The sequence below is a fragment of the Bison bison genome, unplaced genomic scaffold (assembly GCF_000754665.1).
Source record: "Bison bison bison isolate TAMUID 2011002044 unplaced genomic scaffold, Bison_UMD1.0 scf7180017864072, whole genome shotgun sequence".
NCBI lineage: Eukaryota > Metazoa > Chordata > Mammalia > Artiodactyla > Bovidae > Bison > Bison bison.
This window is the reverse complement of record NW_011494644.1, coordinates 12,604,991-12,630,196: the sequence shown is the minus strand read 5'-3', so window position 1 is coordinate 12,630,196 and position 25,206 is coordinate 12,604,991. Positions and strand designations below refer to the sequence as shown.

Here is a 25,206-nt window from a genome sequence, read left to right as displayed (position 1 = left end):
AGCCTTCAGGGAAGACGAGGCATTTGAAGACGTGTGCATCGAGCCCTTCTCCAGCCCACCCGAGCTGCCAGATGTAATGAAGCCACAGGACTCAGGAAGCAGAGCCAATGGACAAGCTGTGCAGTAAGACCCCCACCTCAACTGCCTCACTTTCCCACTAAAAGAGATTTGGGTGTCTTAAAAAAAAATTATCCTGGGTTGGGACACATAGTTTTTCAAGGCAGAAGCCCTTTGCCTGGCGAAATAATAAAGCTCTCCTTACCTATTTCACCCAAAACTGAGATTCTCTTTGGCACTGGTGTACAGGGAAGCTGAACTTTCAGTAACAATGGTAGTTGCTGGAAATTTGCCCTCCAGAATGTGTCAAGAACCTACCATCTAGGGCTTCCCTGGTGGTCTAGTGGTTAAGAATGCAGGGGACAAGGGTTGCATCTCTGGTCCAGGAAGATGGCACGTACCTTGTGGCAACTAAGCCCATGTGCCACAACTACTTAAGTCTGCATGCCTAGAGTTCACGTTCTACAAGAGAAGCCACTGAAATGAGAAGCCCATGCAATGCAATGAAGAGCAGCCCCTGACTGCAGCAACTAGAGAAAGCCTGAGTGCTGCAATGAAGACCCAGCACAGCCAAAATATAAATTAAAGAAACAAAAAACAAACTTACCATCTGGAGTGTCAAGAAAAGTCATTCATGGAGAGGAATCTCAATGGAGGCATCCTGAGACAAAGCCATCCAAGGTGGGGAGAATTGGGGGAAAGTACGGCTGCTGGGTGGTGTTGGCCCCTGTCATGGCAGGACTGGGGCTCCAGAGGAGCTACATGAGTTGGAAACGTGGTGCTGGAGAAGCCATCTGCACTGCAAGAGCTGAACCCCTACACATTGCAGGAGCCCGATACAGGAGTACCCTAGAATTGTTACCACCAAAACAGGTGTTTCCTTGGTTCTTATCCCCCAAAGGAAAGAATTCAATCAAGAGACAGAGAGCAGTTGTAAATAGCAAGAGTTGTATTAAGCAAAGCAGAAGTACACACCAAACAGAGAAAATGAAGGAAAGCAGGCTGCCTGGAAACAAGAAGCCGCCTGCAACAGGGTCGGGTTGGTTTTTCAGAGTGGTGGCAAGTCCCTCTCTCTGTCCTGTGTTATTTGACTAAGTTGATTGGCAGCTTTAGGTTGTATAACTTTCCTCCTAGCGCACAGGCGCTTACCCACAAGCACCCAAGTGGAACCCACCATGGGGCGGGGTGGGTGGGGCAAACTTGAAATGCTAATTTACTACAAATACAATATAATGAACCCCGGGTTACTTCGAGTCATCTTTTAGGTCTTGGTGCACCTGTGCTGGCAGGTTTTATCTTGTTTGGTCCTGATAAGGCTGGAAACTTATCGGTCGTTGATCACAAAAAGGGAAGATCTTGAGGTGTGTTTTGATCACCAGTGTGGGGTGGGGGTAGGGAAGGCAGAGAGAAAGATGACCCTGTCCAGGATGGGGCAGGGACCAGCCCATGTCTGACTGACTACCTAACAAAAGGAGGAGGGAAACCCCTTCCTCCTGCAGTTACTCTCCAGAGCCTTCAGTTGACAAAAACTAACATTGTGCCAGCTGGTTTAGAAAAAAATACTCAAGTGGTCCACCTCAATTTTTGCACAGCAAGCAATAAAGGGTGAATTTGGAGTCAAGAGGCAATTAACTGGAACCTGGCACAGACTCCATCTAGAAATCAACATGGCAAGGAAGGTTCTGAAAGAAGAAAAGTATATTCAAGTCTGTTGCCCATTTTTAACCAGTGTTGTTTTTTGGTTCTTGTTGTTTTTCATATATTCTAGATATTAACCCCTTATCAGATATATGATTTGCAAATATTTTCTTCCATTCTGTAAGTTGCTTTTTCACAACTCCTGATAGTATTCTTTTTAAAAAAGTATGTATTTATTTTTATTTGTTTGCACCAGGCCTTAGCTGCAGCATGCAGGATCAAGTTCCCTGACCAGGGATTGTACCCTGGCCCCTTGCATTGGGAGTGCAGAGTCTTAACCACTGGGCCACCAGAGAAGTACTACCCATGTATTACATTTAACAGGAATTTTTATGTCTCCATATGACTACAAGTTACTGTTTAGCATCCTTTCATGTCAACCTGAAGGAGTCCTTGTGGCATTTCTGGTAGGACAGGTCTAGTGGTAATGTGTGGGAGAGCGGTATGGGTGGGGGTTTGGACAAAGGCCGTCAAAAGACACAAACTTCCAGCTATAAGACAAACAAGTTCCAGGCATGTAACATACAATATGATTAATAGGATTAACACTGTTGTGTATTATATACAAAAGAGAACAAATCCTAAGAGTTCCCACCACAAGGACAAAAAATGCTTTTCTGTGTCTTTAATTTTGTGTCTCTGTGAGATGATACAGATGTTTACTAAACTTACTTGGGGTCCTCATTTCATGATAGTGTGAAAGTGTTAGTCACTCAGTGGTGTCGACTCTTTGCAACCCCATGGACTGTAGCCCAGCAGGTTCCTCTGTCCATGGGATTCTCCAGGCAAGAATACTGGACCGGGTTGCCATTTTGTAAGTCAAATGATTATGCTGTAAACCTTATACAGTGCTCTACACCAACTATATATCAATAAAACTGGAAGAAAAAATATTATATTAAATATTATAAAAAAATATATTATATTACCTAAATAATATATTAAGGTATATTCATGAGGGAAAAAATTCTAGCTACTAAGTGTAGAAGAAATCATTGAATTAAAAAATTACCATCTCACAGCACCTAATGAAATAATAACAAATGAACACAACAGCAAACAAAAAAATGAACCATGGTTGAAACTATTCGATTGAAACTATTAATCCTGAACTATACAGTTGTAGGGATAGGCTGTCACCACCTGAGCCCACTAATCACTAAAACTGGGGCAATGAGCTATTGTGGGTCTCCTGGTGTGATGCCAAAACACATCACCTCCTAGGAAAGTGAATCTGTGCATAAACCCACCTCTAGAATCAACTTCAATTGACAAGATATGGGAGAGAGGAACAAGTTACATGACATGACAAGGAAGCAGATAAATCCACAAAGTGGGGCATTTACAGGACAGTTGACCCAGTTTTTGCAACAAGTCATGTCAGGGCAAAAGGAAAAGGGCAGGGGCCCGCCCTATATAAGAAGTGACTTAAACACCATAATAAGCAAATTTTATCTGTAGATTTTTTAAATGTATTCCAAGTTGTATGTTTCCTATTGTAATTTAGAGATTGAAATTATTTAAGAAATAGGCTGAGTTTTTTAGAGCTGTATATTGAGATGCATGCTTCCTAGGTGGCTCAATGGTAAAGAATCCACCTGCCAAGCAGGAGACATGGGTTGGATCCCTGGGTGGAGAAGATTCCCTAGAGAAGGAAATGGTAGCCCACTTCAGTATTCTTGCCTGGGAAATCCCATGGAAAGAGGAGCCTGGTAGGCTACAGTCCATGTGGTTGCAAGAGTCTGACACCACTTAGTGACTAAACCACAACCATTGAGATACACAGGAATAAAACTTAAGATCTGTAGCAGAGCAAAACAGAAAGGGATAAAGCAAACCAGACAGGATCTTGATAACTGTGCAAAAGCTCCCCTGTGAGGGGCTATGAGAGTTCTTTGTTCTATTTTCACTTTTGAGAATGTCTGAATATTTTCATTAAAAATTCTAAAGAGATTTTTTTTTTAAGAGATAATGTGTGGGAGAGTGGATGGGAATAAACAGGTTCTCTCTTTCCCAGTAGCAGGTGTAAGACACGAGGGTGGAAGAGAAAACCCCCTGGGTGTGTTATTAAAAACACTCTCCTGGGACTTGCTCATTTAAGGAACTGCCAAAATTGCCCTCAGAGCTCGGTATGTAGGCCACGCCCCACCAGGGACACGACTTTAGAGAGCAGGGGGAAAAAACTCAAATTGGCAACTTGGTCACTGACAGAAACTCAGCAAGATCAAATATCTGAGGCCTTTTTTTTTTTTTTTAAGTAGAGTATTATTTTCCATCTATTAAAAAGAAAAGTCCCCGGGGGAGATGGCTGCAATATTTGTGGGAAGAGAATTACTGCACTAGTTAAACCAAACGCAAACAAAGGCATTCTTGGCAATAATACCCTGAGAGCAGCGTTTAGGGAGACAGTAAATTAGGCAATTAGACCTGGGAGTCGCCGCAGAGCCTCGGGTGCCGCTGGATGTTAATGACTCCTGCTCCGCGGTGCATCAGCCCTCGGCGAGGATGTAAGCCTGGCCTTTTCTCAGCGCAGAACACCCGGCCTGATTCCTCTCGCCTCAGCTGCTCTCCGCGAGCATCCTTTCCCCCATGCCCGCGGGGCTGGACGCAGCCCGGGCTGGCGGGTGGGACGAGGGGCGCGCGCGGCTGCTCCCCGACTCTCGGCCCTCACCCCCTAACTGCCAGAGCATCAAGCTATCACACCAGCGTCCCCTGACCACAGTACTTGGGCACCCTCGGATAATCCGAAATTGCCGCGCGGTTCCTGGCCTTCCACAAGGCAAGGTAACTTTCCCTTCTTAATTGCTCGCTTAATACTTATTTCCTACTCCTTATCAAACACATGGACTATGGAAAGAAAAAAGAACTAATGTATGCCCCTAGCAGCAGGAATACTTTTAGCATTCTGATGCATTTCCTTTTCATCTAGATGTGTTTTAAAAATACATTACTGGGGGACTTCCCTGCTGGTTCAGTCGCTAAGACTTGGCGCTCTCAATTCAAGGGAACGGTTCATCCCCAGTCGGGATTAGATCCCACATGCCAGCTACAGATTCCACATGCCCGCAACGAAGGTAAAAGAAGAGCCGTGTGCTGCAACTAAGACCCGGTGCAGAAAAACGAATGAATCAATTTCAAAAAATACATTTCTGGGATACTAGAGATATTATTTCAGAACCCTATCTTTCATTTTGCATTATTACTGCGCAAAGCTTCCCTTGTACCTCAGTTGGTAAAGAATCTGCCTGCAATTCAGGAGACCCGAGTTCGATTCCTGGGTTGGGAAGATCCCCTGAAGGAAACTGCAACCCACTCCAGTATTCTTGCCTGGAAAATCCCATGGACAGAGAAGCCTGGCAGGCTACAGTCCATGGTTTAGCGATCAAACCATCATCATTACTGAGCACTTAACTCATGTCATCAAATAACCTGACAAAATGCTCACTGTTGATCACCCCGACGAATGCACAGCCCCTCACTATTGATAATTGGCTAATTTCCCACTTTTGACCGACATAAACGGGTCTTCGATCGGATTTGCCAAATGCCCCTCTCCCACTGCTACTGCTGCTAAGTCACTTCAGTCATGTCCGACTCTGTGCGACCCCATAGACGGCAGCCCACCAGGCTCCGCCATCCCTGGGATTCTCTAGGCAAGAACACTGGAGTGGGTTGCCATTTCCTTCTCCAATGCATGAAAGTGAGAAGTGAAAGTGAAGTCGCTCAGTCGTGTCCGACCCTCAGCGATCCCATGGACTGCATCCTTCCAGGCTCCTCCGTCCATGGAATTTTCCAGGCAAGAGTACTGGAGTGGGGTGCCATTGCCTCCTCCGCCCCTCTCCCACTGGGGGTGCACAAAACTGGATGGAGAAAAAGGTCATGGTTACCCGGACTGCGTGCAGCGCAGAGGCCTCACGCCAGGGAGCATCCCAGCTCTGTGACGTCATCCCTAGGCTCCACCCCCTCTCCGGCGACGCCAATCGAAGCGCGGGGCGTGGCCCTCCAGAAACGCGCGCACCCGCCCGAGCGGGCGACCCGGCGCGATGGACCCGGCCGCTCCCACTGTCCAGCCTCGAGCGCTGCCACCGCCACCCGACGTGTGGCCCCCGGTGGGCTCCGAGGAGGAGTTCTATGACTGTCCGGATTACTACTACTTGCGCGACTTCCCAGCCTGCGGGGCCGGTCGCATCAAGGGCCGGACGCGGCGCGAGCGAGAACTGCGCACCAACTGGCTGGTGCCCGGCGGCCACGAGCGCAAGATCGCGCAGAAGCTCCTGAACAGCCAGCGCAAGCGTCGCCAGCGCCAGCTGCAGCCCCGGCCGCGCACCCGTCTCACCTGAGCGCCGGTGCGTGCAGGCAGCCAGTGGCCCGGGCCCCGGGGAGCCCTGCGATCGCCCGGGCGGCGCTCCGATCCGATCCCTGCGACTCGACCCGGCACAGTCGCCCCCTTCTGAGGCTACCCTGTAGCCAAGTCATTAGCCGGGTGGGCCCCCTAAACTCCCAGCTTCTCTCCCGGCTGCGGTTGGAATAGTGTAAAATTATATTTTGGAAATTTGTAGTTGGGTAGACGGGGCTAGGAAACGCAGAAAACATCTTCCTAAAAATACAAGGAAGGGATTTAATTGCAGTGTTTATGCACGGACTAAAGAGAATAATTGAATTTTGTTTTTTGTCTGATTTTCCACAGGATACCCATACCCGAAGGACCTGATATAAGTATTTTCTCTGACTCCAGCTGTAATTGTGGTCCTAAGGGGAACAGTCCATGTTGGTCAGCAGAACTTTACAACATCGCTTAAGTTTACTGCTTCAGTAACTTTTCCTTACTGATTGTTAAGTAACATCCAAGTGGGTATGCCTGCTTAGGGTTTAGGGTTTTTCATTAAAAGAGAGCAGCAAGAATGGCATTTTAAGTCTTCTGGTGTTTTTTTGGTTAACTTGTTGTGGTAATTTGTTTCAAGCCCACAAATATTTGAGTTAAGTGTAAAGAAGTGACAGAGATGAATACGGGCAGAACAGAGATAGGAATTTGTATAAGACTTTAACTCAAATGTCACCTAGGACTGTGTGCCCTTAATATTTGTCAGAATAGAAGTATTTTAAATTCAAATGGTGTATGCTAGGTTCTCTGCACCACTGGCCCACAACAATCGTTTGAAGTGAATGCTATCTCCATTTTACAGGGGATTCTGAGGCATAGAATTCAAGTAACTTTCCAGAGGCCGTACAAGTTAGAAGACATTAACAGATACTCAAAAACATTCACTCTTCCCACCACCACCATTTTCATCAACTGTAGACATCCTTTTGTGGCTCAGAACCACCCACAATTCCATGTTTAAAGATTATGCAGAGTATGGCAGGGTCCCTTTCCTGTCTCTTCACTCTGCATTCTGTCAGGCCTCTGCACCCAGTGGTGAGGAAAGAAGGGTGGTGTTCTGGAATGAGCAACCTGAATTTTAATCCTAGCAATGGCTGTTCATTGACCTGGCATTCAGCAGACTTTGAGTGATAACTACTTTCAACTTCTGCCAAGCTTCACGTTTCACATTTGTAAAATGGGAATCATACTGGGTTGCCCTGCCAAAGTGATAATTGATAAAGTATATAAAACATCTAACACACTTAAGGGCTTGGCACATAATCGGTGCTCAATAAATGGTGATTATTTTTAAGTTTACAGAACATGATCCCTCTTTTTCCTCTCTTGTCAGGAAGCCTTAAGTTCTTTCACTGATTTCATTAATTCTTTAAAAATGTCTCCAACGTTCAGGCAGTGTGGTAGGAGTCCTCCTGGTTTTGGAGTAAAATGCCTGTATGGACTTGGGCAAGTTGTTTAAACTCTATACATCTGTATCCTTACCTATAAGTTAGGAATGATACAGTACTTATTTCAAGAGTTCTTGTGAAGCATAAATGAAATAATGCATATAAAGCTCTCTGCCTGATATATAATAGTTATACTAATAATGTTCCCATCACCACTGTCTTATTTAGCCTTCAGGATTTTTTTTCCTTACCCTTAGTCTCCCTCTACTGCATCTCAGACATGGCTAGACCAATCTTCCTGAAGATCACTTTAATCATATAAAAACCCTCAATGACTGCTGTAACCTTGTAGGTTAAAAAGCTTAGATGCCTTATATTGTGCTGGAAATCATCTATTGGATTTTCTTAAATTTGTTTCTCACAACTTCCGAAAACACACTGGTTCTTGACACAGGTCTTCTGTCCTCTAAACTCACCATATTCAATTCTTCCTCTTCATTTAAATCTGTGCTATCCTACTCAGGGTGCCCTTAATTAATTTTAATTTTTCTAAAACTAGTGTCAGCTATACTTAAAAGTGCCACTTTCTTCCTGAAGCCATCATTCACACTGAATATCCATCCCCTTAAAATCCTTTAGAACTTCATATAGACAACACAACAACTTGTTTTATAGTATTTTGTACTTTTAGATCATCAGTTAAATTCATTCATTCATTCTTGTCTGGTATGTGCCAGGCACTATAATCATATACATATGTCTTAGTTATCCAAACACAAAACTACATTTACAGTGTATGGACTTCCCAGGTGGAGCAGCGGTAAAGAATCCACCTGCCAATGCAGGAGACACGGGTTCGATTCCTGAGTCAGGTAGATCCCCTGGAGCAGGAAATGGTAACCCACTCCAGTATTCTTGCCTGGGAAACCCCATGGACAGAGGAGCCTGGCAGGCCACAGACCATGCGGTCGCAGAGAGTGGGACACAACTGAGCAACTGAGTACACAGTGTATGGACCTTAATGTCTTAAACATCTCAGTTCCTCACAATTTCTGCTGTAAAGTACAGCATACCCAGATAGACATCAGCTATGTTAAAGCAACCCGTAAAGTGTTCTAACTAGATTTTGCCCATTTTAGATAGTAGAGCTTTTAAAATTCAAATACGGTCACTGTAGATAGAGATTATGTGTATTGGTTACATATTGCTGTGTAACAAATTACTATCTTAGCTTCTGTGCATCAAGAATTTGGGAGTGGCTTGGTTGCGTAGTTCTAGCTCAGGGTCTCTCATGAGGTTGGAGAAGAATTTAATTTGGCTTCACCTTTTGAAGGGAGTGTCAAGGAATTTGAGGACACGCTTTAAACCACCAGGGTAGGTTTATTCATTGTGTGTTCACTGTAGACAAATTGGAAAATAGAGACAGGCCAAAAAAAAAAAAAATGAAAGGAAGCAGAGAAAGCAGTATCCAATGGATAACATCACTACTTGGCTGTATGTAATTCCAGTTTTTAAAATATATAGGAACTTTCTCAAAATACATACTGTATATACTATTTTATAATCTGCTTTCACTTAATATTTTGTGAAGACAATTCTCATATCAGATATTCTATAACATTTTAAATGGATGCCAAACATTTCATCATATTTAGGTACTAGAACTTATTTAACTAATTCTAAATACATTGCAAGACACTTAAGGTATTTCAGGTTTTCCCTATTTTATACATTTTGTTAAATCAACATCCTTATGGCTAATTTCTTTCACATTCACGACTTTTGAAAATTCCTAGATATGGAATTTATGGAACAAAGTCTGCACAGTTTTAAAGTTTCTGATATTTATCTTAGCCTTCAGGATTTTCTTCCCTTACCCTTTGTCTCCCTCTGCAATTTTTAATTGCAATCATCAAGAGTCCATTCAGCCAAATGTCTGTAACAACATCTGCAAGAGTTCTTTGTTCAAATTTTGATTACTTTTTAACTGAATTTGTGCCACTGCCTTAAGGCAACCAGTGTTGTCAGCTATGTTATACACACACAATATGGTCTTTTCTCTCCGTTTCACACAAATAATAGCACCTTGCACTCAATTCTGCCGTTTGCTTTTTTTCTCTTGACAGTTTAGCTTGGAAATCATTTCATATCAATATACAGAAAAACTTTTTTTTTTTGTAGCTTTATATATAGCTTTGTTTTTCCAGCAGTCACGTACGGATGTGAGAGTTGGGACTATAAGGAAAGCTGAGTGCCGAATTGAGGCTTTTGAACTGTGGTTTGGAGAAGACTCTTGAGAGTCCCTTGGACTGCAAGGAGATCCAAGCAGTCCATCCTAAAGGAGATCAGTCCTGAATGTTCATTGGAAGGACTGATGTTGAAGCTGAAACTCCAATATTTTGGCCACCTGATGTGAAGAGCTGACTCATTTAAAAAAACCCTGATCCTGGGAAAGACATAAGGCAGGAGGAGAAGGGGACGACAGAGGATGAGATGGTAGGATGGCATCACCGACTCAATGGACAGTTTGAGTAAACTCCGGGAGCTGGTGATGGACAGGGAGGCAAGGCCTGCAGTCCATGGGGGCCACAGAGTTGGACATGACTGAGCAATTGAACTGCACTGATATTGTGAGTGTGCCATTATTTTTTTAACCTGTATTTTACTGACAGAGATTTAGACTATTTTAAATCTCTTACTTTCACAAAATAACCTTGTACAAACATCTAATTTTCTGTCCTCAATTTAGGAATGAATGACTTAGCGAGGTAAAATTAAAGTTGTCTCTGTTCTGGTCTGCATGCCTGTCTGTCCAAAGCTCTCCTCAGTCTAAGCTCTTCCGGTCCCAGAATGTCCTTTATAAATAAGGTTCCTAAAGCAATTATCCTTCAATTAAAAATAAGTATATAAATAAGGTTCCTTTCTCCCATCTCTTTTTATGAATTATCCAAAGGCAAATACAAGGGCTTACCATTTACAGTTTTCATTTCTTTAAGAAATTCTGTGAAAATAAAACTTTTTCACAAATTTTTTTGCATTATTTACCCCTCAGTTCCACAAACATTCTGCTGTTGTTGAAAAGGCTGCTTTAACTCTGTCACCTCTGGTGAAAGGGGGAAATTTCTGACTGACATCCAAGCAGAAATGGAGGTTCTACCTCTGCTTTCTCTCCTCCATAAAACCCATCCCATCTCCAAGGACTTCCACGAAGCCCCCCATGAAATGCCATTAGTTTACTTGTCCCCTACTGCAGAGGCCCTAAAATACATGGTTAAAAGAACTTTCCACCAAGTATCACTGAAGCACAGATCCTTGGGGCCTTTGCAATTGCTGTTCTCACTATCAGGAAAGCTCTTACCCTTGGGGTGGCTTGCCTCCCCACTTCCTTAAGGACTCCGTTCAAATACTGCCCCTTCAAAAAAAACCTCCTGCCCTCTCGGACCCCTAACTCTCTACACCTCGCTTATCCTGCTTTTGCTTCCTATCATCACCATCTAATTAATGTAGGTGTTTGTGTCTCGCCTCTATGAATTTAAACTCCTTGAAGGTAGTTTTGTTTCCTGCTCTAAACCTAGATAGCACTTGGGAAATCATTCAGAACACCTTATTTCATTATCAGTGAACGAATATCATTCCACTTACGGGCACAAGTTCTATAATACACATGAAGGGGTTAGGAAATGTGTGAAATACATAAAAGTAAGGCATTATTACTGTCTGAATTTAACTTTTGTTTACTGGATGAACAGACAAAACACAAGTAGAACCAACTCGGCTCTGTCGATCCCTAAAATTGTCCATTTTCTTCATTTCAGTCTTATTATGTGCCCACACTGTGCTTCAAGAAATACTCAAATAAGTAACTTAATGGTGAGAAAGGTTAAGCAACTGACCCAAGGTCCAGGAACAACCACGCCAGAGGTCTGACTCACTCTCGCCAGAGGTCTGACTCACTTTCTCAAGGTTGAAGCTGACCTACCACATTAATAAGCAAACGTTTGAAGGTAGAAGCGACGGTCCTTGTGCCCTAGGAAACGGTTGTGAGTCGCGCTAAGGCTCGGACAGAATTTCCACACCCACGGCCACCTCCGATTTTCTAAACAGTCCTGGCCCCGAGCGTCTGACGTCAACTGCATGCGACGAGGCGCAGCCGTGACGTCCTGCTCTTCCTGTGACCTTCAAACCCGCGGAGAAGTCGGAGAGCGGAAGCCCTGTGCGCTGATTGGCCGCGCGCTAAGACCAGCCCCGCCTCTCAACTTCCGCTCTCGCGCTTCGCAGAATCCGCCAGGGTCTCAGAGTCTCCCGCCTGTTGACGTCGCTTAGCAGTGCAGTCAAGATGCCTCGTGGAAGCCGAAGCCGCACTTCCCGCGTGGCCCCTCCTGCCAGGTGAGACTACGTCGGGGTTTGGGGTCCTGCCCGTGCTGTGTCACAGAGGGACGCTGTGCTTTGCCTTGGGACGGCGGGGCGTCTACGGGCGGGGGCGTCTGAAGCCTGGGGCGGCGTGGGCCTTTCTCCGGTCGCCGCAAACTGGTTATGGGGCTTTGGGTAGCTTTCCCGTTAGTGCAAACTTCCTAATTTCGAATGTCCATGAGTTATTTCTTAACATATTTTAGAGTCCATTTTGTATTAAAACATGCCAGTTCTAGAAAGTGGATATTTGTAAGTGTAATCTGGCTGAAACGTCAAAAATAGCAACAATAACAACAACCAAAAAAAAAAGTAGAAAACAGATGGTATAAATAGGAAAATGATCGTACCTCAGTTCAAGTAAATAACCTTTGAGCACCTTCCATAAGCAGTGAGCGTTCCAAGGGCTCAGCCCAGTATACAGTGGCTAAGGTCTCACGTGTGCATGACGTTTTCCGGTTCATAAGATACTTGTAAAATATACTGTCAGTTGCACCTCCTGATAGCCTCCGAAGGTAGGTGTTTTCCTGTTACAGGAACAAGGAAACTGGAGAAGCAGAATAAGGGACTTGTCCAAGGTCATGTAGAGGTAGGAAATAGATGGGCCCCTGGGCCAGGCAGCTGGTATTTGTCAAGCGGAGTAAAACTGAAGCTTTGTTCTCGCCCTGATACTAAGGACAAAGCTAGTGGCAGAAGCTGAGCTCTGCTGAAGTGAAGAGATAAGGTGTCCACTCCTGAGGTCAAGGAAAACGTCCCTCTCTGCACATGGGCAGGAAGGCTCCGTGGGGGTCAGAAAGGGAGGGTGCGCCACCCCATGATAAGTGTGGAATATACCACAGGCCTCCACGATGGGAACCATCTTAGCAAAGAGTTGCACGTGCATCTTGGGGAGGGTTCTAGGAATAGTCACTGTGTGAAAAGGGACAAGATAATTGGCCAAATGTAAACAAAGACCCTGAAGGACTGTCCTGTATAAGTGATTTAAATCACCTCTCTACTGAGCGCGTCATTCAGGATGCTGGCACTCCTCTCTGGGTGTGTATTTCTGCCTAGTTTCTGACTTTTATGTTAAACTTTATACCTGTTTTTATAGTTTTTGCTTCCTGGAAACATTTTTGCTTTCAAACAGGGGAAGAGCCAGGAACTGCATCTAGCCTCCAGTCCCTGGTGGTCTCAGTTCAATTCAGTCGCTCAGTCGTGTCCAAGTCTTTGTAATCCCATGGACTGCAGCACTCCAGGCCTCCCTGTCCATCATCAACTCCCGGAGTTTACTCAAACTCATGTCCATTGAGTCCCTGATGCCATCCAACCATCTCATCCTCTGTTGTCCCCTTCTCCTCCCACCTTCAATCTTTCCCAGCATCAGGGTCTTTTCAAATAAGTTGGTTCTCATTTGGCCATCACGTGGCCAAAGTATTGGAGTTTCAGCTTCAGCATCAGTTCTTCCACTGAATATTCAGGACTGATTTCCTTTAGGATGGACTGGTTGGATCTCCTTGCAGTCCAAGGGACTCTCAAGAGTCTTCTCCTGGTGGTCTAGTGGTTAGGATTCCTGATTTTCATCCTGGATGAAAATTCATTCCTGATTACCCTGGACACGTTCAATCCCTGGACAGGGAGCTAAGATCTCTCTTCAGGACCGCTCACTGCTGTCCTTCTGTATGTATAGAGAAGCCAGGTCTCAGAGTTTTCTGGTGACAGCTTCAGAACGTTTAGCACAGTACCACATTGCTTCTCTAGACTAAGGTGAATTGTGTTCAAACTGTGTTAGGAGTGTAGAGAAGGAGTTCAGTAATGGAAAGATGCTGCTATCCAAAGGAGGGGAAACCACATTTGTTTGGTGAAATTAGACCAGATACTGGATACCACCTGATTAGAAGTCATAAACTTTTGACCTAGCCTTAACTAAAGGAAGAGCACCCAAGGAAACAATCTAAAAAATGGACAGAGAATATAATCTATGTGAAAGATTTTTAGAGCAGTACTGGACATATTGGGTGGTGGTTTAGTCCCTAAGTTGTGTCCCATTCTTGCGACCCCGTGGACTGTTGCCTGCCAGGCTGCTCTGTCCGTGGGATTCTCCAGGCACGAATACTGGAGTGGGTTGCCACTGGACATTTTAGTGAAATTTAAAGATATCCAGATGTCCTACAGATGGGAAATCACTGATACTAGTGTAGGTACAACAGTCGAGGCAAGTCAGTTCCACTTGCTGGGTTTCAGTTTTCTAATCTGAAATGAAGGAATTGGACTAGTTTATTTCTCTAGACGACTGTCCGTCTTTACTCAGTTGTTACCTCCCTTGACAGTCCTAAAATTGCAACATCCCAGAACATGCCCTCCCTCTCGTAGTATTTTTCCCTTAACATTCACTTGATCCCTCAATAGAATGTCAGCTCCATAAAGGCAGACGGTTTTGTCTCATGAACAGTTATATCGAATTTTATGAAATTTTGGGAGAACTGTGTTCTTAAAGATACTATAGACTTTGTGAATACATGGAGATGGTTGCAAAAAAGCAGGGAAGAGAAGTTTATATCCAGTGATTACAACCTTAACAAAAGGTTCGAGAGAGGAAATGATGTAAATAGCTTAGGGAATTATGTGCTGTGAAGTTTTCTTGTATGTATATCATATTTGTGTTTGATAATTTAAAACCCTGATGCCGGGGACCAGCCCCGGCTGATCCAGGGTATTCGAAGGGGAGACGGCATCGGCGACCTATTCAAATGGTAATTAGAGATATAAAGAGTAATAGAATGAGGATAGCTCAGTAGGAAAATTCAGTGGAGAAAAGAGGCTGAGTAGCTTGGTTTACGCGGAAAATCAATATAACCCGTGACACCAGGTTAGCTCTGACCACGGAGGCTCTCGAATAGCGGAAGGTGCCCCACCTTAGACACCTTCTCGAGTGGGTCTTAGAAGCCCAGGCAAATAAGTGGTCGCAGAGGATATCCACGCTCCAGATGGAGACTTCAGCCGGAAGTTAAAGGAAAGAATGACATAGGGAGACCAAGCATTGGTGAGCAAGGCCCGTAGCTTTATTTTTAACAGGGGCTTTTATACCCTAAGTTACACATAGAGGATAATAGGGGATGCAAAGTCAGCAGTCTTTGATTCTTATCAAAAACCAGGGTTTCTTTCCTGCAAATTTATCGTATACAAATGGTTTAGGTGATTTACATCATCTTCTGGCCAGAAGGCCTATTAACATTTTTATGACTCTTGACAAGGACTTATCAACAAAGACTTATTTTCTCTAAGAGTAATTATTTTAAGGTTTGGCGCCATCTTCCAAAGATAAAATTGCATTCCTATAGGGCGGATGTGTAATGGGTTTACAACAAAGGAAAGAATTTATTACCTTAAGGGTCTAAAGTTACTAACACCAAGGCCACTACTTATGTTTTCTACATACCAACTATTAATTAATACATACTCAAGGATACAATTCAGGGGATGTGAAAACTTGGCAGCAAGCATTGACTCATCAATGAAATCCCTTACTAGTCTTATTCTGACAGTTTCTAACTCTCTGAGAGGTTCTAAGCTATTTGAATATCTTAAGCTTCCCGTGCCTCTCGAGGCTGGGAGACTGTAAACAATCGTATGCATAGCTGTAGGAGTCCGGGTAAACTTCTCAGGTGAGTTAGAGAGCCATCTGAGGGGTTTGGATTTAAACACTCCTAATGGCCCAGGAACTTTATTAATTGGAGCTGTAAGTTAACTCTTTGACAGAGAGAGCGAGATGGTGGTAGGGGACAGCCCCCAGTAAAGTCAGAGGTGAGAGCACAAAGCAATAAAGTAGGCAGACTCTGGTTTTTTTGGGGGGAAAATGCTCGAGAATATCCAGGCAGACTCCGGAGGCTCGATCCCGCCTTTGCGTATGCTGAGCCTCCTTCCTCATGACCTTTGTCACGAGTGGAATGCCTCACCGGCTCCCGGCACCCTGAGGTTTATTTTAATATACAGGGTTGTTTGTGTAAGTTGACAGTTTCCAAACCTGGCTGGGAATGGGAACTTAAACTACTTTTTGTCCTTTCTTTCACAGCCGCGCACCTCAGATGAGAGCAGCGCCCAGGCCAGCGCCCGCAGCTCAGCCACCAGCAATGGCGCCACCATCTGCCGTCGGCTCCCCTGCTGCTGCTCCCCGGCAGCCAGGTCTGATGGCCCAGATGGCAACCACTGCTGCTGGTGTGGCTGTGGGTTCTGCCGTCGGCCACACTCTGGGTCACGCCATCACTGGGGGCTTCAGTGGAGGAAGCAGTGCTGAACCCTCAAGGCCTGACATCACTTACCAGGTAAGACTTGGGGCAGCATTCCCTTTGGTGGTGTGTTTTATGAGAGAATCTAGTTGTTTGTAGGTTCTTATGTGTTGGCACTATCTCCACATGGGGAAAATGGTTTATCAAGAGCCACATTTGGCAGTTGAGTTAGTACGTTCCTTAGGCCAGCATCAGGGAATCCTGTACACATGGTATTTCTTCCCAAGGTGTAGAATTGTAGCAGTTCATCCTGACGCACTGTCAAGCAGCCCCTTTCCCCTTATTTTAAATGTTTTAATATACAGGGTTGTTTGTGTCCCTGTGGTGACACCCTGTGTCCCAGGTGGTCCAGTGGTTAAGACTTAGCTGTTTCACAGCCATGGGCTCTGGTTGAGTCCCTGGTTGGATAACTAAGATCCCACAAGCCAGGTGGCCTGGCATAAATTAATGAATGAATATAAATATATGTATTTTTTCCTGGTCACTCTTAACTCATCCAGGCTCAAACTTAGTTAAGTGTTTAGAAATCTGTTTTGTGACTCCAGTGCTGTCTGATATCTTTCCTAATATTTGCCACTGCCCTTCTTTCTGACATGTGAATTTTCTCCTCTAGGGAGAGTGGGCATATACTTCGTTGTATTTCTGGTGTACTAAAAGCTCTCGTTCCTCTATTTTTCTGTAGTAATCCCATTTTTTTCCTTCATGAAACATGACTGAACCATTGATCTTTAGATGCCCAAATAACCACTTTGAATTACATCTTGATTCATGAGTCTTTCTGATTACGACTGGAATTTTAGTTACAGCTCATTTCTTTCTGCCTTTAAATTTCTTCGTGTTTCATGTTATGAAATAGGAACTTAATTTGCCTCTGGTTCTAGTTCTGTTCCCCCAGTTAACCCCAAAGAGTGGCTGTTTCTCTTTGCTGGGGCATAAGTCTGATTTCCTTTTTTAATAGTCCTAAATGTTGCGTGTTTGCAGGAGCCTCAGGGAACCCAGCCGGCACAACTGCAGCAGAATGGCCCCTGCTTCTATGAGGTGAAACAGTTTTTGGAGTGTGCCCAGAGCCAGGGTGACCTTAAACTTTGCGAGGGTTTCAGCGAGGTGCTGAAACAGTGCAGATTGGCCAACGGTAGGTGACCTCTCAGTCCATGACCAAACTTGCATCTGTTTAATTCACTGAATGGTACTTCTGGACCCTGTAAAACTTAGGGAGTCTGTGTTTGATAAATCCAACTGACAAATTGGAGGAGATTTTGTTTACTCTAAAAATAATCTTAACAAGGAGCTGGTCCAGAGATCTCTAGTCATTATCTTACCTTTTGCCAGTTATGTTCTTAGTCTAATTCTTCCTTAAGCAGATAGAGATTAGTGTGCCAGGATCTTACTGTGGCTATTGCATAGCCTTAGTGCTAATTTCACCAGAGTCCAGAAATGTGCACAAGATTTGATGGAGCATTGTCAGTCTACACACCCCGTTTGGGAGAGACAAGTTTATTAGATCCCTCTGTGGGACTTTGAGCTTTATGCTCTTTGGAATGTTGGCAGTCAACTTATTCTCCTCCCCCCCCCCCCCCCTTTTTTTTTTTTGTAATTTCCTCCTGTCAACCTAGGAATTCACCATCTATTAAAAATGCTTGTTTTCATTTTCCTTCCTTCATTTATGGCAGGAAATATGGCAGAAGTTAATTTTTTCAGGTGGTTGAACTGTGGAATTAAGAGATTTAATGGCCAAGTTTTATCAGAAGTCTATGGTGAAGCTCCATCTAATACCAAAGTGACTATACTTCTGCTTCAGTACTCTGTGCAGAGAAGGACATACACCCTCTCTTTTTTCACTTGTGACAAGTATAGAGTTGAAGTTTGGTTGTGGCAAGATGCCTAGGGCTTCCCTGATAGCTCAGCTGATAAAGAATCCTCCTGAAATGCAGGAGACCCTGGTTCTATTTCTGGGTCGGGAAGATCCCCTGGAGAAGGAATGGGCTACCCACTCCAGTATTCTTGGACTTACCTAGTGGCTCAGCTGGTAAAGAATCCGTCTGCAATTCGGGAGACTTGGGTTTGATCCCTGGGTTGGGAAGATCCCCTGGAGAAGGGAATGACTACCCACTCCAGTATTCTAGCCTGGAGAATTCCGTGGACTGTATAGTCCATGGGGTCACAAAGAGTCGGACATGACTGAGCGACTTTCACTTCACTTCAAGATGCCTTAAACGGTTTCTTATGAAAGGAACTAATAACCTTGGATTTCATCCCTCCTTTCATCATTTTGGAGGACTTCTGCTTTGTTGAGAATATGTAGCTAGTGCTCTTCTAACAAACCTTTTCTATTTGCAGGATTAGCTTAATCAAGAAGTTCCAGTTGAAGACATGAAAAATCACCTCTCGTGACCATGTTGATTTAGCATTTAAAGTATAATTAGTAGTGAAGATGTGAAGTGTGAGACCACCCGTTAAAACTCTCCTTAATCATTAATAGCTTTTGTGCTTCACGATTGCGGTGGAAGAGGGCATTGTCACTGTATAGAAGTTCACTGAGATGGTATTGAGTTTGGGATTGGGCAGAAGAGGCGGTTGTGGCCTCTTAAGCGTGCTTTTCTGATGTTATTGTTTGTGACTTGATTAGAATAAAATGCTTTTCTTTCTAGTCACTTTTTTTCTTAAGTAGAAGGTTATAAATCACACATGCTGAACACAATGGATTTTGCAGGAAAACACAGCTGTCTACGTGTATATAGTTTATAGTCTCTGGGTATTAAAGCAGCGGCCACCTAGTTGCTCCCCAGCAAATGTGCTGTTCCTTAAACAGGTTCCAGGTACAGTACTGTCCTAAATCAGGAGAGTGATAAAGGAAATGTGGGAGCAGAGCCATTATACATGCCGTCTCCACGTGGCCAGGTCAGCAGTATCTATGACTGTCACCCTAGAACATCCAGTTAATTGGTTAGAGATGAAAAATCATTGCCTTAGTGAAGGCAGTTCCCCTGCAAGTGCTTTTACTCTACTTAAGGCATATGGGGCCTTCCTTGGTGATCAGTGGTTAAGAATCTGCCTTGCAATGCAGGGATCATGGATTCCATCCCTGGTCACAGAACTGAGATCCCACATGCCGCAAGGCAGCTAAGCCTGTGTGCCGCAGCTAGGGAGTGTGTGGTGCAACAAAAAATCCCGTGTGCTGCAACTAAGACTTGACATAGCCAAATAAAAAAAAATTTTTTTTTAACTCATTCTATTTAAGGCATGGTGTGTTGCTCTTCCTGAAAGATTCAAGTTGCCTCTCCATGTTACCTTAAGGAGATGGAGATGCACCATTTAGTGTGCATCTTTTTTTTTTTTTTTTTTAAATGAATCCAGCTCTATCCTTCACAACTCAAAATTTCATTTGCTTCTTGACCTCAAGTCTGCATTATGGTCTGCAGTTTTCTGACTTTCACATATACCTCTCAGAGCTCCCATTATCTGATTCTTTATTTTTCTCTTCGTTACCATGAAGTGAGTGAAGTGCTGTTGAGTGAATTATTCATTTGTTACCTCCTATCCTCAGCAGTGTTCTCAGAATGCTCCATTCTGCACCTAATCTAATTCAGTTCCTAAAAGAGGCCAAGACTGCATTGCCCAAGGACCTAAATGACCATAGACAATTCACTCTTGTCCAGTCCCCCAGCCTATTCCCTGGGTTCACCAGTGGGCTTCTTTGCCTATTTTCCTAAATGCCTAAGACCCCTGAGTTCGTAGTGTTAATGCCGTTTATGTCCAAGGCAAGATGGTGTGTGTTGGGTACCCAAATAGGGTTGAAGCAGTGAATCCAAGGAAAATGAACCTCTGACAATAAAATGTAAGAGTCTGTCTGATCTGGCCTCTCCCTGGGGGAACCATGACTGTACAGAAAAGGGCACAGGGAATGATTCACTAGGTATGTTGGCCTTTTGCCCTAAGGTCAGAGGGATTTTTGTCTTGCATTGAAACTAGACCAGCATGAGTCTACAGCTTAGAATCAGGAGAGGGAAAACAAATGAGTCTTTTTGACTGTAAGAGGGGACTTAAATGTTTTCATCCTTGGGACCAGATGTTGCATCTCAGTAAGCTGGTGGCCTTTATGGATAGAGACAAAGTCATTTACAACTCCTTTCTGTGTAACAATTCAGCAAAATATTTCCCTAGAATGAAAGAGGTAGTGACGTGGAAAGAGCATGTGGGCGTATACCTGGGGTTGACTTAGGCCCTTCTACTTGGTGACCTCATAGAACAAGTCACATTCTCTAAAATTGGCTTAATACCAGAGTTTCAGGGGCTCAAGTGAGAGTACATTTGCAGTACATTGTAAAATGCTCATTAAGTGGGCTTTTATAGGCTCGGCATCTGTATGAAGCACTGTATTATCCCTTTCTTCATTTGGTGTATTAGAATTAGGGGTTTGAATAACAAGTAGCTTTGGAATGAGAGAGCATTAAAAAAGTGTCTACTGGGACTTCCTGGTGGTCTGGTGGCTAAGACTTCACGCTCCCAATGCAGAAGGCCTGAGTCAGAGATGTAGATCCCACATGTCGCAACTAGAGTCCTCATGCAAAGAAGTGGCAAAGAAGATCAAAGACCCCTCCAGCCGCAGCTAGGACTCAACACAGCCAAATACATTATAAATAAAAAATAAATAGGAAAAAGCTTAATTTCTCTGAAATATTTTTTTAAGTGTCCTTTTGGTGCCAGCATACATTATTTCCAATTCTGTCAACCTCTTAAGCTAGAATCACACTGATGAGGACCCTAACCCAAAGGGCCCAAAGCCGCCCACAGTTAGCGCCCAAGTGTTTTTCCTGGCACATGAACCTCCTCTCATTCATCAGGAACTGCTGGCTGAAAACAAAATGAGTTAAGAATGAAATCTTGGAGGCTGATGAGAGATGGAGTCCAGGATAAACTTTGAGGTCTGCATTTGGTCAATCAGCCACACAAACCATAGCTGATCAGTTCCCCTGGACAGCCAGGCTGCAGAGTTGGCGCACAGGGGTGTCTCCAGAGCGCTCAGCACACAGAGAAGTCAGTGCATTCCTGGCAAGCTGGCTTTGTTCTCCCACATGCCGGAAGGCTTAGTGAGCTCCCGAGGGAGGCTTAGTGAGCTCCTGAGGGAAGACTGGTCACCGACTGATCACCACATGCTGTCCTGCCTGCTCCCAGGCCACCCGAACTTCCTTCACCCTCCACCAGAGGTCATCCCCTGGTGAGACTTGGCCTGCCAAGCCTTGGCCAGCATCCCAGCTTTGCAGTTGTGCTTTATTTTTGGCACATCAGCCTTCCGTCCTCAAGTAGAAGGAAGAACAGCAAGATATCCTACTCGGGCCGCAAGTGTCTGCTCGGGACACGCTTCAGTCCTCCGCTGTCCCCTCTCCCTGGGCGGGTCCGGGACCTTTGGGATTCCCATCACGTTCACTCCAGGGCCTGCGAGGTATAGCGGTGAGTAGCTGGGTCAGTGAGTGATAAAAGCCTGGTGGGGAGCAGGAGAAGTCATGGGGTAGAGAAGACCCTCCCAAACCCACTAGGCCCACTTCTTCTCACTTCTGACAGTAGACGAACCCAGGAGAATGGCAGCACTGACTTTTGAAGGTATTTGTCCACAGAAAGTAGATCCCTGTGACTGTTTGCTGACTGTCAGTTTTGGGGAGAGATGTTATGTTCCAAAAAGGACCAGGCTACGTCCTCGCATTTGGGGACCCTTTACAAAGGGGTGCCTTGGGGGATGCAGGTGGGGACAGTGGACAGAGGCACGAAGCTGGCCCCAAGTTAGGCCTAGAGCAAGGGGATGGGGCAAGATGGACCTCATCACCTACCCGCCCAGTGCTGGAACTCGGGTGGAGATGGTGGTGCCAGGGAATGGGGCCCCTGGATGGGATGGCATGCCAGGCTGGGTTGGGATACACCCTCTGCGCATGGAGGGCTGGGGGAAGGGAGAGACCTCCTATCTGGCTTTGAGAGGTGGGGAGCAGGGGAACAGATGCCCGCCTTGGAGCTTTACAGGACTCACCAGGAACTGGGCTAATTTTTCTGGGGAACAGACACTCCTGTGCTCAGCCGGGGTTGCTGACGAGGGTGGAGTAGAGGCAGCGCCAGGCCTGCCGCTGGCAGAGGAGACCGTTGTTATTCTTGTCCTTCCCCCGGTAACCAGGCACCCAGCAGTGAGGACACCAGGCTTCCTGGAACAGCCAGCCTGTCTCCAGGCAGCCCAGGCTGCCGCCAGTCAGCAAACTGGCCCCTTGATCAGGCCAGGCCTTCTTGGACCCAGAAAGCGAGATGGAAGTGGGACCAGAGGCAGCTTTGGCTGTGCTGAGCGGAAGCTCGTGCCCGTTTTCTCTCTGCCCCTTTTCCGGTTGGTACAGCATTTTCTCCATTCCTCAAATCCTCCAAGCGAGGAAGGAGTTCGGTGCCCAGTGGCCTCCACGTTCTTGAAGCAAAGCCGGCCAGCTCCTCTGAGTCCAGGCCCGAGTGTCCTGGCTCCACTCTGCCTGCCTTGCAGCGGGACCACCCAGGGCTCACTGGTCGTTAGGTAGGGCCTGGGGCATGCTGAGGACAGGACCATCCTGTGGGCAGGAATCTGGACCAGAGGGATCCCTCCGGCCGCTGACTTACATCTGTGGAGCAGCACTAGTAATACGCCTGCACTGGGCCCGGCGGGAAGGGTGGTTGGGAAGTCCCAGAGACCATCACAGTTGGATGGAGTGGGCACACGTCCATGAGTGACACCAGGGGCCGGGACCAGGACTCACCCATCAAGCTCTGCCTCCCTCGGAGCACCTGGCACAGTGCTTCTCAGAGTATGAAAGAAAGGAAGGAGGAAAGGGGACTGGTAGTCCAGTGGTTAAGACGCCAGGCTTCCAGTGCTGGGGATGTGGGTTTGATCCTGGGTTGGGGAGCTAGGATCCCGCATGTCCAGTGGTGCAGCCCCCCAAATAAAACAATATAGGCCAAAAAAAACCTTTTAAAAAAAGGAAGGGGAAAAGGAAGGAGGAAAGAGAACAGAGGAAGGAAGGAAGAGAGAAGGAGGGAGAGTGACAGAAGTCCTGGGTAAGGACGGAAGGAGTGAGGAAGCAGCAGTGGGAAGCATAGGAAGCCTGTCCTGGAAGGAGAGGTGTTTTCCGGGTAGGACAGTTACTACTGGAGCAATAGGTGAGATTATGGGGGCGCCATATTTGAAGATGAAACCGTGAAGTCTCTCACCTTTTCCACAAGTGCAGAGGGCAGGCAAAGGAAAGCAGGACCGGCTTCATCTCCTCCAAGAGGAAAAAGAAACAGCACTTTAATTTGTCCTTTGCAGAGTTTGTTGGTGGTACTTCCTAAACCCAGGGGTGTGTTGGCCTTGTCAGAGCTAACCCTGGGGCCCAGTGGTCTGATTCCTGCCTCAAACCTGGGCTTGGACCTGGCTGACCATCTGCTGCTCCTTCTGGGGAGCAACAGCTAACAAGGAGAACATTTTGCGAGCCACGTGGTCAACTGGGGTCACAAGAGTTTACACCAGTGGGGAGAAGCAAGCTGAGCTCTTTCCAGAGCTTTCTTAAAATTCACAAGTGGTTTTTAAACTATCTTTTATTTTTAAAATTTTATTGATTTTTAATTGAAGGGTAATTGTTTTACAGTGTTGTGTTGGTTTCTGCCATGTATCAACATGAATCAGCTATAGCTATACTTACGTTACTTCCTTCTTGAACCTCCCTCCCACCTCCCATCCCATCCCACCCCTCTAGGTTGACACAGAGCACCAGGTTGAGTTCCCTGTGTTATACAGCACATTCCCATTGGCTATCTATAAAATTCACAAGCATTTATTTTGAATATTCACAAGAGGTCAGCCCTCTGCCAGGACATACAAAGCTAAGGGAGAGATAGTTTTAGCCCTCACAGACCACATCCCCTAGGTCAGGAAGGCTGACGGTTTCTTTCTGTTCCCCTCTTAGAGCTGATATGACCCAGGACAAGTCGCTGCCGGACTCCTCTTCTGCACAGAGCTTCTATGAGAACTATGAGCCCAAGGAGATCCTGGGCAGGTAAGGCCCAGACCTCCCCCAAGAAGTGCGATCCGAGCCTCTGGACGGCTCTGCGGGCAGGAGCAATCTCTCCTTGACCCTGAGCCCTGACCGTCTTCATCTCCAAAGCACTGTCCACTTAGAGAAAACTTCAGTTTGGGGTTTGGGATGGAGGAAGCAGGTATAAAGGCACCCAGATCAGAGACCCTCCCAGCAAAGGGAGCCCCACCCCCCACCCCAGAGCTGTTGACAGCACATCCAATCCAGCCTTGGCTCAGGGTCAGGGGTCAGGCGTCAGAATGCAGCTCGGGATCCTAGGGGTGTACGGTTTCTTCCTCTGAGCTGAGAAAGAGCAGTGACGGAAACCAGGAGGCCTGAAAGCAGACTTCTTCCTCTGGCTCCAGGCAAATCGCCCCCATCCCCCGGAGCCTTCTTCAACCTTCCGTCCCCCAAAGCAGGGGTTCCTAACCTCGAGGATCTAATGCCTGATGCTCTGAGGTGGAGCTGATGCAATACTAATAGAAATAAAGTACACAATAAATGTAACACTCTTGAATCATCCCAAAACTATCCCTCATCCCACGGGTCCATGGAAAAACTGTCTTTCATGAAATTGGCCCCTGGTGCCAAAAATGGGCCCCAAAGTTGGGGACTGCTGCCCCGAAGCTCACAGGGAGTTGGGGGACAAGGCAGGACCTCTCTGCTGTGGCCTGAATGTGGGCCTCCCCCTGGGGTTAGGGGCCCCCGGGACCATCTGTCCTCTGCACCCCTAGGGGAGTGAGCAGCGTCGTCAGGCGCTGCATCCACAAGCCCACGTGCCAGGAGTACGCTGTGAAGATCATCGACATCACCGGCGGGGGCAGCTTCAGCTCCGAGGAGGTGCAGGAGCTGCGAGAGGCCACGCAGAAGGAGGTGGACATCCTGCGCAAGGTCTCGGGACACCCCAACATCAGTGAGTGGTGGCCCCGAGCCACGGCAGGGGGCCCCGCCCCCGCTCTGGG

General features: G+C 45.9%; 4 protein-coding genes across 4 annotated transcripts in view; all 4 read left to right on the top strand.

Moving 5' to 3' along the window:
- LOC104986706 (transcription elongation factor B polypeptide 2) overlaps positions 1 to 383 on the top strand; it is a 718-nt gene extending 335 nt beyond the window's left edge. Inside the window, exon 2 of the mRNA XM_010837395.1 lies at positions 1 to 383. Within this exon, the coding sequence (XP_010835697.1) occupies positions 1 to 127 (127 nt within the window). The 3' untranslated portion in view covers positions 128 to 383.
- A 5,376-nt stretch (positions 384 to 5,759) lies between these two features.
- NUPR1L (nuclear protein, transcriptional regulator, 1-like) lies at positions 5,760 to 6,662 on the top strand. Its single transcript, XM_010837394.1, has 2 exons — positions 5,760 to 6,101; positions 6,443 to 6,662. The coding sequence occupies exon 1, from the start codon at positions 5,799 to 5,801 to the stop codon at positions 6,093 to 6,095; it is 297 nt and encodes a 98-aa protein (XP_010835696.1). The 5' UTR covers positions 5,760 to 5,798; the 3' UTR covers positions 6,096 to 6,101; positions 6,443 to 6,662.
- Positions 6,663 to 11,753: 5,091 nt separating this feature from the next.
- On the top strand, positions 11,754 to 18,843 carry CHCHD2 (coiled-coil-helix-coiled-coil-helix domain containing 2). Its single transcript, XM_010837392.1, has 4 exons — positions 11,754 to 11,910; positions 15,983 to 16,232; positions 17,178 to 17,328; positions 18,534 to 18,843. The coding sequence occupies exons 1-4, from the start codon at positions 11,861 to 11,863 to the stop codon at positions 18,542 to 18,544; spliced, it is 462 nt and encodes a 153-aa protein (XP_010835694.1). The 5' UTR covers positions 11,754 to 11,860; the 3' UTR covers positions 18,545 to 18,843.
- Positions 18,844 to 19,051: 208 nt separating this feature from the next.
- Positions 19,052 to 25,206, top strand: part of PHKG1 (phosphorylase kinase, gamma 1 (muscle)) — an 11,186-nt gene continuing 5,031 nt past the window's right edge. Inside the window, exons 1-3 of the mRNA XM_010837456.1 lie at positions 19,052 to 21,644; positions 24,137 to 24,226; positions 24,979 to 25,157. Of these exons, the coding sequence (XP_010835758.1) occupies positions 24,144 to 24,226; positions 24,979 to 25,157 (262 nt within the window). The 5' untranslated portion in view covers positions 19,052 to 21,644; positions 24,137 to 24,143. The remainder of the gene's footprint in view (positions 21,645 to 24,136; positions 24,227 to 24,978; positions 25,158 to 25,206) is intronic.

Excerpts from the sequence above, each read along its gene's own strand:
- CHCHD2 (XM_010837392.1), top strand. The coding sequence starts at position 11,861 with ATGCCTCGTGGAAGCCGAAGCCGCACTTCCCGCGTGGCCCCTCCTGCC. Across the intron at positions 11,911-15,982 it reads CGCGTGGCCCCTCCTGCCAG|CCGCGCACCTCAGATGAGAG; the intron begins GTGAGACTACGT and ends TTTCTTTCACAG. Across the intron at positions 16,233-17,177 it reads GGCCTGACATCACTTACCAG|GAGCCTCAGGGAACCCAGCC; the intron begins GTAAGACTTGGG and ends GCGTGTTTGCAG.
- NUPR1L (XM_010837394.1), top strand. The coding sequence starts at position 5,799 with ATGGACCCGGCCGCTCCCACTGTCCAGCCTCGAGCGCTGCCACCGCCA.